The sequence below is a fragment of the Knufia obscura genome (assembly GCF_036327395.1).
Source record: "Knufia obscura strain CCFEE 5817 isolate CBS 148926 chromosome Unknown scaffold_9, whole genome shotgun sequence".
NCBI lineage: Eukaryota > Fungi > Ascomycota > Eurotiomycetes > Chaetothyriales > Trichomeriaceae > Knufia > Knufia obscura.
In genome coordinates, this window is record NW_027042695.1 from 10,444 (window position 1) to 24,180 (window position 13,737).

At 52.1% G+C, this 13,737-nt stretch overlaps 4 protein-coding genes across 4 annotated transcripts; all 4 read left to right on the forward strand.

Annotated features, from left to right (window-relative positions):
* Window positions 1–3,167: 3,167 nt before the first annotated feature.
* RPL37 (60S ribosomal protein L37) lies at window positions 3,168–7,522 on the forward strand (the record flags this gene model as incomplete). Its single annotated transcript, XM_064875741.1, has 2 exons — window positions 3,168–3,243; window positions 3,291–7,522. 2 exons carry the CDS (start codon window positions 3,168–3,170, stop codon window positions 7,520–7,522), a joined length of 4,308 nt encoding a protein of 1,435 aa, XP_064728005.1.
* Window positions 7,523–8,134: 612 nt separating this feature from the next.
* PMZ80_007334 (uncharacterized protein) lies at window positions 8,135–9,347 on the forward strand (the record flags this gene model as incomplete). Its single annotated transcript, XM_064875742.1, has 2 exons — window positions 8,135–8,139; window positions 8,267–9,347. The coding sequence occupies 2 exons, from the start codon at window positions 8,135–8,137 to the stop codon at window positions 9,345–9,347; spliced, it is 1,086 nt and encodes a 361-aa protein (XP_064728006.1).
* A 718-nt stretch (window positions 9,348–10,065) lies between these two features.
* Window positions 10,066–11,514, forward strand: PMZ80_007335 (uncharacterized protein; the record flags this gene model as incomplete). The annotated part of the gene is made up of 1 exon (XM_064875743.1): window positions 10,066–11,514. One exon carries the CDS (start codon window positions 10,066–10,068, stop codon window positions 11,512–11,514), a length of 1,449 nt encoding a protein of 482 aa, XP_064728007.1.
* Window positions 11,515–12,225: 711 nt separating this feature from the next.
* Window positions 12,226–13,534, forward strand: PMZ80_007336 (uncharacterized protein; the record flags this gene model as incomplete). The annotated part of the gene is made up of 2 exons (XM_064875744.1): window positions 12,226–12,954; window positions 13,010–13,534. The coding sequence occupies 2 exons, from the start codon at window positions 12,226–12,228 to the stop codon at window positions 13,532–13,534; spliced, it is 1,254 nt and encodes a 417-aa protein (XP_064728008.1).
* Between the last annotated feature and the right edge of the window lie 203 nt (window positions 13,535–13,737).

A 13,737-nucleotide genomic window follows, 5' to 3' on the forward strand; every position in this document is an offset into this window, starting at 1 on the left:
TCACACAAAATGTCACGCAGCAGCAAGATGGATGTCCGGACGGCTCTCAGTCGGGCACAAGAAAGCGAGTCAGAAACGCTAGACTCTCAAACAGAAGCAACACTCACATCAGAGCTGGACCGGATATGGGCGAGAATTCAAGCACAGCCTAACTCGTATACGATGGACCTAATCGAGTTCGGCGTTTTCAACAGATACCGAGCTCAGTCTCGATTTCAAAACGAGATCGCACGGAAAGCCATCGAACGGTATTGGAACAGCAGAAGCGCGGCCGACAGTCATTGAATGGGCATTTGTGATGAAGATTGTGAGTTAATATTGCCATACACCAGTGTGCATAACTCACCTCTCGGATCAGACAATCATGATGGAAACTGTTTTTCAAAGTTGCAAGCATGGCCGGGTCCAGGATTTAGCGGAGGATTAGACCACGGATGGAGCATATGTCGGATTGCGTCTGTTAGCACGTCACAAACACGGCATCTTCGCAAGCGAAGGCGCGCTTGAAGGCAACGGTTAGCGGGCGAAACGGAGTAGCATGGGATTTCACTACTGGAACGTCTCTTTAGCTTGAGCCATGGATTTCTTAGGGCAGCAAGGCTTTGGGTTGGATGCAACCTGAGACCCCTGTTGTTAACGCTAGTTTAATTGGCCGGCTGCCATCTTGCTATGGGCAGATAACGTTCGTGCATGATCAGATGCCGTCCAAGCTGCTTACTCGATTCGAAGGTGCGCTCTGACCTCGGTCCTTATATGCGTATATGTCGACGATCCTTTCACAATCCAGTCTCTATGAGTATGTCTGCCGTGCGAATGAATGGGTTCACAGAATGTTTGTGAAGCAGCCATGGGGATGACAAAGACAAGGAAGACTAAGGCTGCCACTTTCGTGGGGGTGGGGACTCCCATTCCCGACGCTTTTACGACGCTTACCAGGGCCAAGTATTGGCGCGGAAGCTCTGCGAAATGACATGCTCACTTGCTGTCCAGCCTCTGGCGTATCATGCACCACGCCAGCACCCACCTGCACTTTTGCTCTGTCCAGACTTACTGCATAACGGAAACTTCACGATGCTTTGCCCATTAGCAAGTCACCGACATCGCATATTGACGAGCACATATTGCTACAAGCAATAGACGCAACGGCAGCTTTGGTCTACACAGGGTCGAGCAGGGGCACCACAATCGAGTCCTCCCTAGCGAGCCCACGTCTATGGAATCAGCTCTATAAGCAACACCGTTGTCTCTTTTGCTGTGGTGAGAAGCCTTCAATCTGCTCAACTATTGTCACTACGGCATAACAGGTCTTTCCGAAACGACAGCTATGGCAACTTGTTCAAGACCGTCACCGTGAATCCTCCATCCTTGAGACGAACCTCTTACTAGCAGGCACCGCTGTAATCGCCAAGCCTGTTCCCTCAATAATTGGCGGAGTCTTTTCACCCACCATCGACTGTCCTCTCTCGATAGCACCATGCTCCGCAACACAGTAAGGGAGATAAAATCATGCTTAGTATGAAATATTCGTCTACATCTGAAGAGTCGATCATGAGATAATGAGATTATTCGTATGGTGCAGTGTGCAATAAGAGCGCTTACAAGGTGGTGTCTTTGAGCCATATTGTCGAACTCCGCCAATTATTGAGGGAACAGGCTTGTCGCTACGGATGCCTCAAGACAAGCATCGTGTCAGCACAATCTAAAGGACCAATCACTGGGTGCATAATCAGTGGTGCGCAAACAAAACAGTTGAGGTCAAGACTTCATTGAAACAGACTCGCACAACCAAGGATTGTTTCTTGAATATCCACGGAGCGCTAACCCCCGAGGTAAGTCCCGGAACTGTTCGAACAACTGGACTTGTTCGATTGTATCGAAGATCCTAGTATGACGTGTACAGCTATCTGTTGCAGTGCCAATTGATACATCGAGGTACCACGCTTAGCATACAACAGCCGTGAGCAGACCATGGAATCCGCAACCACAATTACCCAAGCCACGCTGGACCAGGCCTATATTACGACAATTGCTCGACATCAATCACGTTCCCCTTCTATCGAGTCCACAACGGCAGACATAGTCCGCCACTGTTCAGACCATGAGGGGGTTGTTACGATTAAGCCTCTCCGCTTGGCCACTACTTACGCCGCCTACTATGCAGGCTATGCGTGTGGCATGGGCTCTTCTGTACGACAACCACTGCTTCTGACACCAGGCGGAACCAGGCACGTACCGGAAAACCAAGATGAGCGCTTCTCACCAAAACTTTTTAGGCAAGTCAGGCGTGATGAGGTGCCCACGTTGGTTTTCCGGGGTGTGCCAGGTGACTTACGGGATGATACTCGGTCATGGTAATTGACTTTACGAGAGTGGACTTCCGGGCATGTTCGGTAAAGCCGAATTTTGCCCGGGTTCTCGGCAAGAGTCAAAATCGAAGGTGGTTTCCTATTCGGTAGACTGGCAGACAGCGGTCATTTGCGCATGGCCATCGTCATCTCGAGAGTGAGGCGCTCAAGGTTTGCGTCTCGGAAAGTCTAACAGCAAATAACCTCGCACAGCCACCGAGGGTCACCCGGGAGCGTCAGAGCGTGGCCCAAGCTTGGGACTCGGCAATATTGCCGACAATATGCTTGTTGTTGCCAAGCGTTTCGGCCTGGCGCGCTTGGACGCAACCGTCCCGCGTGTCGAGAACAATGACTTCTTCTGTTTGTTCTTCGTGTTACCGTGAACGTGTCGCCACTCTTGTACTCGCTGCTGTATCGACGGCGGGGTATACGAACACTATCCCTACAGCTTACGCATGCTTATACTACAGATGTACCTACGCATCTGTCAATGAATCATCGATCAGGGACTCGGTCTCTGGCGAAACCACCTGCAGAGTCCTCGTGCGGGTCCGATCCTCAACACAGCTGCCGGCTATGTTCAACGGGTTCTGTATGCCATGATCACCGTCAGAATGTTATCTGGTGCTTGTCAGACGCTCGCGGATGACCACTATCCTTTGATCGTGTGCTTCCGCCAAATTTCGTGCTTTGTTCCAGCATATCCACAGCCGGATGCGAGTATTCCTTTGTCTATGGCAAGCATGTGGAAAGGTTTCAAATTGATCATCTATTCCTGCTTCTCTCCATTCTAGGTTCTATCTTCTCCCACAACCATTAACCATGTTAGCTTTATCACTAGCCGTCCTGGCTGGGTCCCTGGCCCTGACCGCAGCTCAGCCGTGTGACCCTTCTTCCCGTGAGTATCCCCGCTCTGAAAGACCCGTACAAGCTAACAATATACAGAAACATGCCCCGACCAAATTCCCGGCCTCAAGGAGGCCTATCAGGTGGACTTCAGACAGCAAAGTTCTCTGCCTGGTGATTGGATTCTGGCAGACTATGCTAACGTGACTTTCAATGGCGACATGGGCGCCAACTTTTCCTTCGTCAAACGATATGATGCGCCATACATCTGGACAAAGAACTACATGATGTTCGGCCGTGTAGATGTGGAGCTCCAAGCTGCTCCTGGCAATGGCTTGATCTCAGGCTGTGTTCTCATGTGTGACAACAAAGATGAGCTCGACTGGGAATGGTCTGGTAACAATTTCAACCAAGATAAAGGCGTCGTTCAGACCAATTACTTTGGCAAGGGCATAACTGGCAACTACGACCGAGGCACTCAAGAGCCCGTTGACAACCCACAAGGCTCATTCCACACGTACTCCTACGACTGGACCGAAGAGAGAGTCGAGTGGCTGATCGACGGCAAAGTTATTCGGACCTTGAAGAACGAGAACAAGACTGATGGTGACTATCGATATCCTCAGAGTCCTTCTAGACTTCATCTTGGCATCTGGAACGCCGGTGATCCTGACAGTCCCGAAGGTGTAAGGAGTTGGGCGGGTGGTCTGCTCGACATGAACAAGACATATTCTGCATATATCAGATCTGTCAAGCTCACCCCATACAAGCCGTGCTCCAGCTACCAATTCCCGGAGAACTTCAGTGGAAAGTGGTCGGATGTCAAATGCACGAACCAGACCGTCAACAGTGACTCGATCTCTAAGCCCGATACCTATTCCGACTTCAACTCCACTGCGGGCGCAGATGGCAATGCCCCTACCGGCAATGATTCTGGATCCAAGCCATACACTATCATGGCTGGTGACGACTGCCCAAAGATTGCGCAGAGTCAGGGCTGCTCTGAGGATGAGCTGAAGACAGCCAATCCGACCATCAACTGCGGTATGCTTGTCGTTGGTTCGACTGTGACCATTCCCCAAAAGGGTGGCTCTGGCGGTTCTTCGTCAGACTCATCTGCTGGAAGCAGCTCGACAGGTGGTTCAGGCTCTGGCAGTGCGTCTCAAGCTACCACTACCGTCACAAACACCCTCACAGTCACAGCTCAAGTCTCTTCCGGTTCAACTTCTGTCTGCTCCCCTACCGCTACGGTCACTGTCACAGCTGCCGGGTCTGAATCTATGGGAACTACAACAGTCACCGTCACGTCCGCAGGGTCAGGATCTGCTCCAGCCTCAACTATCACTGTCACGGCTCCTTGCGATACTGCCGCCTCGTCAGTTTCCCCTGCCATCAATATTCCATCTGCGAGCGCTCCTACGACTCAGGGCGCTGCAGTATTGCCACTCACCAATGCGCAAAGCTCGGCCGCTCCTCTCGGCTCTACTCCTGTTGCAGCTGATCACGCTTCCTCGAGCGCCGCGCCCACCACGGCAGTTCCTACAGCGATGACCACTACTGATAGCAACGGCTTTGTTGGGACTACCACTCGCACTCCTGATGCAGCCAGCCAAAGTCCATCCAGCGTGGCTCCCACCACAATAACCACCACCGATAGCAACGGCTCTGTTGGGACTACCACTCGCACTCCTGATGCAGCCAGCCAAAGTCCATCCAGCGTGGCTCCCACCACAATAACCACCACCGATAGCAACGGCTCTACCGTGACGACTACGAGCACTCCTGTTGCAGCTAGCCAGACTTCGTCGAGTGTGGTTCCTACCACGATGACCACTACCGATAGCACTGGCTCTGTTATGACCGTTACGAGCACTCCGGGCGTCAACACCGTGACCAGCATGAGCACCTTCACAACTGATTCCACTGTCATAATCACTGCTCCATGCACCATAACCACGAACGGTGTCACTACTACAAGCATGAACACAACGACTTCTACTACTCAGGTTACAAGCAGTGTCCCGGTTACCTCCACGGTCACCGTCGAAAGCACCCCAGCTGTCAGCACCGTAACGAGCATGAGCACCTTCACAACGGACTCCACTATCACAATCACTGCTCCGTGCACCATCACCACCAATGGTGTAACTACTACTAGCATGAACACGACGCTTTCCACTACCCAGGTTACAAGCACCGTACCAGTTATCTCCACAGTCACCTCAAGCAGCACTCCAGTCGCTGCTGACCAGATTTCTAATGGTACTCCATCGATGACTGCACCTACCCCGACGGCTCCATTCGTGACTACGCAGACTGTGGCATGCACGACCTGCGTAGGCGGCATTACAACCGTAACGTCGACCTGCAGCACGTACACCCATGTGCATACTGTCACACAACCCTGTTCCCAATGCAGTGATGGCTCGACTACGATCACCTCGACAAGCACAATCCCATTGACCAGTCCTCCAACTAACAGCACGGTCGATGCGGTGACTCCACCACCAACCACGTCATCCTGCACCTCACCAATGACAACGTGCTCAGCTTTCATGACCACGGGAACTTCATGCAGCAGTGGCCAAAACAGTAGCTGTGCTACTACTTCTGAAGTCTTGACGACCTGTGGATCAGACATCTGTGTGACACCATCTTCGACTCCGACGATAACTCCAACTGGTGGCACCACGACGAGCTGCACGGCGCCAATGACAACATGCTCGACCATGGTTAGCATCGCCACAGCCTGTAGCAGTGGTCAAACATCCTCATGCCCGGTCACGAGCATGACATACTCGAAGTGCGGTCCAGAATACTGTGTTTCACCAACACCACCATCAACGACTACCGCATCGACGACTATGACCACGACTCCGAGCACAACGCCCACTGGCGGCACTACTACCCCGCCACCAAGCTGCACATCTCCAGGTATGACTTGCTCGACCACCACGGCCGGCTCTTCAACATCCTGCGTTAATGGTCAGTCTAACAGCTGCTACACTATTCCTCTGACATCCACGACTTGTGCAGACACAATCTGCTATACACCAACCTGTGCTCCTCCAGGAACTACATGTTCACCGACTACGAGCGGCACGTCAACTGGTGAGACTTGTGCGCCTACGATCTGCGTTACTCCGCCACCGCCAGTGACTACACCAACCGGAGGCACAACCACAACTCCTACATCGAGCTGTACATCTCCAGGCACGACCTGCTCGCCACTCACTCTGAGCGAGTCAACATCATGCAGCAGCGGCCAGAGTACTGGCTGTTCAACCATTCCGCCGGTGACTACGTCTACGTGTGATGCCACAATCTGTTACACACCGCCCGTAACTACACCAACTGGCGGCACGACTACCACGCCGACATCGAGCTGCACATCTCCGGGAACCACTTGCTCGCCGCTGACATTGACTACATCGTGCAGCAGCGGCCAGTCTACCAATTGTGCTACCGTTCCACCAGTGACGACGTCTACTTGTGCCGATACTATCTGCTACACGCCACCAGTAACTACGCCAACTGGGGGTACTACTACTACGCCAACGCCAAGCTGTACGTCACCGGGCACAACCTGCTCACCACTGACGTTGACTGAATCGACATCGTGCAGCAGTGGCCAGTCTACTAACTGTGCTACCATTCCACCACAGACGACCACTACTTGTGCTGATACCATCTGCTACACTCCACCACCGGTGACAAGTTCCTCGTCCACCACTAGCAGCAGCTCCAGCTCGTCTTCCTCTACAAGCACAACTCCATCGACAACTCCAGTGACAACACCAACTGGAGGTACCACGACTACACCACCGCCAGTCACAACACCTCCAGCAACCACGCCAACAGGCGGTCTCACCACCACTGAGCCACCGCCACCGAAGACTTGCACACAAGATGCCTGCTTCAACGACATGTTCAGCGACGACCACATCGAGCAAGCGCACAACGACGCACGGGGCTTCTGTCAAAACCACGCAGCAGCTACGCCCACATACGTCAAGAACTGTGGTGGCAGGAGGGACAGCATAGTGTCCGCATTCCAGTGTATCACTGCTAGTGCCACACCAGTGCCGAGCAAGACCAACTCGGCTGGCGAGAAATGCTTCAAGTTCGGCAACCAGGAGAAATATGCCAGGGGCTCTAGTGGTCGAGGTGGTCGAAGGAAGGGACGACGAGGAGAGAACATGGCGGGTGAAGGAGCCGCACAAGGTGCAAATCAAGGCGGTAACCAAGGCGGTAACCAAGGTGGAAGCCAGGGACCCAACCAAGGCGCCAAGCCTACTGGCTGGCTCGGAAGATTCGGCATGAACGGTTAGGAGTGAGTGAGGAAGGAGGGAGTAAGAGGACGGATTTGGTTTTAAGATTTCCTATGTCTACTATGTCATATATGTATAGAGCGAAGCTTCCAACGTGGAAGTAAGGCGCCTTTTAGATAATTCAAAGTTGCTTGAGGCGAACCAGCTCTTTCTACAGCTGCATGGCACTCGCTCAACACTGAAGTTGAGCTCTGCCCGTGAATGAGCTGCGTTGCAACGTTGAGCAAAGCCATCATGTTTGCTCTGTTTGCTTAGCGAGAAGACGCGCCTACGCGTAGTGCACTGTCTTGGTCTTTTTGTTCCTGACTGCCAGATGCTGATCCGCAGGCGTCGACGTCTCTTATTCAGACGGTAGGCGATTTGGCAATCAGTCTCCTTTATGGGTCATCGTTCGACGGAAAGCCCGCGTTCCCAAGCATGAATAGCACCGCTACCCTCTCGATTCCACACCTCCGATCGAGCAATGTTAACAACAGCGAGGCAAGCCGAGTCTTCAAACAGACTTCACAGGCAGCCTGTAAAGACAGTGAGAGCCGAGTCACGTTCACTTTCACCGAATAACTTCACTGTATCTGCCGCATAGAGTGCATCAGAAGATGTCGAGCCGCAACGATGGGGTACTATCAAAGATAATGATCCAGATTTGTCCTTTGCTTTTGCTATCCAGAGAGCCCTCCGTCACGACTTGAATACGACAGCTTTTCAATTCTCCTCACTCGATACATATTCCCCTGAACAGTTCAGACCTCGAACACTTGAACAGTATCAGAGCTACATTCCAGAAACGAGTCAGTCGAACAATATGCCGACAGTCAAACAAAACATTGGCGTTCTACGCAACGGTGTGCAGAGAAGACGAGCGCAAGCCGCAGACAATGAAGATGAAGCCAACATCAGACTTCCTGTGCGGGACCACTACGAAAGGTTCGAACAGTACATGAAACGACAATATCCGAAGAGGAAACAGGATCGATTTGCTGATGATGCTCTGATGAGGCAAGCTGAAGTTGCAGATCGAAACACCTCTCTCGGCATCATTGACACCGTCGTGAGAGAATTCATAATCTTCTGGATGCCGGAGGTTGAGCTCTTCTTAGCTGACAATGCCTACGATGATGAGGATATAGAGAGACAGGCTTATCAGCGGCTCGCAGGTGGCCTTGAGAAACACATCATGGCTGTCAGTGATCAAGTTGATTGTGGCAGAGATGGCGCTGCAGCTGCCCTTCGAGATGCTCTTCAAGAACGAACTATGCAATACCTTGCAGATCTCTACAACTCTTGCGAGGATGTCTTGAAAGATCACGAGAAACCAGATTTCGATCCAAAGCAAAGATCAAGCAGGCGCTCGAAGACGGCACTCAGTGACAGGCCGACTGCCACGACAGAACTGCTTACAGAAGCTCGTACGCTCGATAGCTCATTGGCATGGAGTTTGGCAGGAGACAGAGATGAAGAACCGCTACAACGCTCAGCATCTCCTCGAATTCGTCATTTGTCGCCCATTCGACAGCTCGATTATGGCGAGGCTGCAGATAATGGTCAGATATGGGGTAATCCCGATGCTGGGACTGGCAAGCGCAAGTTCGAGATTGAGATCACAAATACGATCAAGATTTCTGGGTCCGAGGACATTGAAACCATCGGCAGGAAACGCTTCAGAGACCAGGCAATGGCCAAGGACAACATGGTAGACTTGACAGCAGAAGACGACTCTGAAGCTATGCCTCCTGGCGGTATGTCGTCAAATGACTGGCAGGAAGGTGGAAGTGGCGACGGCTTCGTCGATGCGAGTGAGATCCCCATTCCAGGTGCTTTCAACTAACGTCTGACTATTGGATAGTGGGGAGTCCACCAAGGAAGAGGCAGAAGACGGATGAGGGATGTTGCATTATGTAGACAAGGAGAGAGCTCAGGAGTTGAAATAGTCCTCTCTATCATGTAGCTAACTAGAATCTTAAGACTTCGGTGAGCCTGCCCATGCTTGTTCTACTGACGCGTCGCATTCTCGACATCAGGTCCTTTCACATATTGCCACTTGGCACGCTCTTGCATCAGCTTCTCTTCGCTCCCAGTGGTTACCGTGCCAACAAGAGCAAACGCCGACGAGCTTGTCTTTTTGGCCATCTCGTCATCGACATAGGTAGCAGTCGGCAACATCCCTTTGTTTGCCGCCTTCGACCGCCCTTGCGCGAGCTCTATAGCTCTAATTCAGTCTTGAGTCATTTCGAGCGGGGCTTCAAACGCCGACAATACCATAAACATCAGAGAGCGAAGGCTACAAAACTCGGGAAGCGCATGCTACAAGTCCTATTACAACTTTCTTACTCGATCAAGAGCTGAATACAGGCATACCGAACGCAAAATACTTTTCGAGGCACAACAATCGAAGACATCATAGAGCGACAACCCGTACCTTCTTACCAAGCCGATTGCGCTTTGATACCCTCATCTCTATTCAGCGATTGTGCTAATCACAGCTTGCTATTCAACAAAGCTTGTCACATCAATCGAGCACAATAGACATCACCATGCCTCTCACCATGGATGTATCAACCACCAAGGCTATCAATCAGGGCCTCAAGCAACTACAAACCAAGCTGAAGGAAATATATGTACCGCAAATTTCCAAGCTGCTTGCTCGTCCTAGAACCAAGTCGAATAAAGACCGCCGCTCGATAGACACAAGAAAGATCCACATCAAGGTCAATAAAGATATCGCACAACTATCGAAGATGCTGCAAGCCGAACTGAGACGGCGCGGTAGTAGTGCGAGTAGCGATTATCGGGATGGCCCATCCGCGAGGAGATATCGAGAGAGGACGCAGGCTATGGCAGACAGCCTTGATCAAGAAGTTCAAGACTACTTACGGCTAATGGACGATGCGCTGAACGATGTCAGTGATGATGAGACTCTGGTCAACTCCTCAGATGAGGAAGAGCAGTATGAGGTTCTGGCACTGCGTGCGCGGGCTGGCAATCTTGCTCAAGGCAGGACCAACCAGTCTGATGGTCAAGGTGAACCAAGGCGCACTGTACGCTTTGCGCACGACGCTACGCCTATCATGCCTACCGCTGAACAGCTTGATCGGGTGGTCTCTCAATCTCGAGCTCAATCAGCTGCTCCACAGCCTCGCAACACTCGAGCCGTCGATCAGGAACCAACCTCGACTCACCGTACTCAACACGAAGCAAATCAGGGCAGACCACGGACGTCCAGGCGAGTTATCATAAGAGATGACAGCTGTTCTCCAGAGCCTGAGCGACCAACAGCTATGCCATCTACGACACATATGCCTCCAGCATACCACGGTGCTAGGCCAGATGCCCACCACTACCGTTCACCCCATGGTCAGAGACATAGCGTGGCCCAACACTCCACTCACGAAACTCGGGGACACAACGAAAGCCCGAGACGCGTCTATATGAACACGGATCCACACGATACGAACACAGCATATGCCCACCGAGGTCCAGGTCCAGATGCTGCACATCGGTATTCATCTCAAGTCGTTTATGGTCCGTCGCCACATGCCAATCAAGCGCCTCGTACGACAAGTCATCGGGAGAAGGTCTACTCTAAGTTCGAACATCTTATGACACAGACTCCAGAACAGCCGGGCCAAGATCATCAACAAGCGCCCCGAACACCTTCTCGATTCCCATCTCTCCAGGGCTTAAGAGGTTCACAACCAGGTCCAATCGAGGCCCCCAACCGCGCTTTCCAGCAGAATCCGCTGACATGGCATGCGAGTGACGACTACAGTCCGCCTTCGGGTCGTCGAGAACAGCCTAATGTCCAGATGCCTCCATCTACGCAGCACGCTTGTCACGACCCGTATTGCCGCAATCAGTCAGCTCCTCGTAGAGCTCCTTCTGCTGAGCGTTACCAACATCACTACCGTCAGCGTCATGCAGAATATGAAGAAGTTCACATGCTCTCGGCAATGCAACTCAGCGAAAGCGAGATCATGAACGATACGACGGCATGACAGGCTGAGGCGGATGAGCAGGGGAGATATGTGAGGCCGGGGCAGGAGCACCATCGAACGAGAAGAGGGAACTAGTAGAACTGGTCGAGGACAAAGGAGGCATTGGCTGTAATGGTCTTTGTCGTGACATAAAACTTTATACGGAAGCTGCCGTGGTCGAAGGATGGATAAGGAGAGGTACCCGTGGACAAAGAACGAATCCGTGTTGTATATGTTAGTGTACTTCCTCCAATCTCAGTCTTACATGTTTACTAAGTGAAGATGACTGACGTCTTTTGCGCCACAGATATATATGCCTTGAGTGAAGAGTCAGTCGTGCCCTGTGCCAGTTGCTGCAGAATAATGCTTTCAGTCTAGACGTTGGATAGCCCGGCATTGTTCGCCTCTGCACTGAATGGCCAGCGCCGCATACACCATTACATATCCTCAAGAAAGGCACAAAGTCTAGATTCTTTGCATCACATGCGCTATCAACCATACCATTGTCTACGGTCATTTGATACAGACCCATCTACCATCGACCATACAGCCCTCGACAGATTATCGACGCAAAAGCACTAGACTAGGACTAAGGTCTCTGCCTCCAACATGGGCTTTGTCAAGTGGATGACAGGAGTCGACGTGCCAAGCACAAAGGAGCTCAAGAGAACCATGCCTCAACGTCAGAGGTGAATGTCTAATAGTCGGTCTGTTTCGAGACAGTCCTACACAATGCCGGGGCAGGACTCAGGAGACAACTTTCAGGGCGTACTGTTTGGACACGCTGTGCCTGTGACGCCACCATTCGCGAGGACGCCTCCTTTGACTCCACAGCTCGCCAGAGCTTCTGCACAAAGAGCGCCATATCTGGAATCTTCTGCACGACCGCTTTCACAGCGAAGCACATCAGCCAGGTCAGGATCTATGCCCATACGAGAAGCAAACAGCGACTCCGATGTTAGTGAAGAAGAGGCAAATCTACTGAAAGCACGCTACAAATTTCAGCATGCATACAAACCCGGAATGCAGGAGATGTTCAAGGATTCTACTCTCCAAAGAGCGCAAGCCAAGCAAAGATGTGCATATTTCCGTCAGCGGCTTCTCGAATCGGTCATCAACCCTTGCCGGGCAGTTGCCACTCCTGAGGTTCTCAGGAGTTACCGAGCTGAATATGCAATCGAACTCGAGAAATTATCAAACGCGTTGCTTCAGGATGTCAACAAGCCTTGGCTTTCTAAGTTGGATCAGGCTATCGAAGATCTGACCTCAGACACTGAAGGCGAAGACTCGGATAGCCCCTCAGAGGACTCTGACGGAGAGGTAGGTACAGATTCGGAGACGGCAGATGAAAAACGTGCACCACAGCAAGCTGGCACAGCTGCCTTCGATGATGGGACCCACGAGCCATGTGACGAACCACCCCCAGCATACGAGGAGGCATTGAAGTCACCACGGCCAGGTGTGAGCATGCAAAGATCAGAGAATGAAGGGCGAAGCTCACGTGCACGGCCGCTAGACTTACGAGATATTCAGCACATGCGCCCAAACACTTAGATATGCCCCGGTCGACAGAGACATCTCCTCGTCGAAACAAGACGAGCCAAGCTCCGGAGATGTGTCGAGTGACGAAGAACTGGACGGTCTTATGCCAGGAGCCTTTCCATTACCAAACACCTCCAGTCCACAGAAGCAAGCGAGACACAACGATGCAGGCGCGGCACGAACACAAGCTCCTGACAAGAGCCAGCCACACAGCGATACAACAACCACGACTACCAAAGCCCTACACCAAGCAGACAGACCAAGAACAGGCTATCAAGCCATCAAGCCTTATATTCGACGATCTTCGCAAGACGAACCGAGTCCTAGACAGAGAGATCGGCGGTCAACACAAGATGAGGCAGAGGGAGAGAGCGACGGCGAGGATGAGGCAGCTGAATTGCAGAAGGCTTTCCGTCGCTTGAGTACTGGAGCTAGTCGGCGACTTACTGGGCAAGGTGATGAAGAAGTCTTCGAAGGACGGGGTCAGCGTAGGCGATGAAGTAACGTGGGCGACGGATGGCAGATTGTGGACGAGGAGGCGAGATAAGGGGCTGGCACAAACAATCTATTCGCGCGAGCAAGAGCGACAGGATACAGTCGAGAGCATGTCGGTGTGAGAAAAGGCAGGCGGTGCACCATCGTTAGACAGGAAGGAAGCATCAGGCACGTGGTGGTGATGCTTAGATGCAGCAGCATCATGTG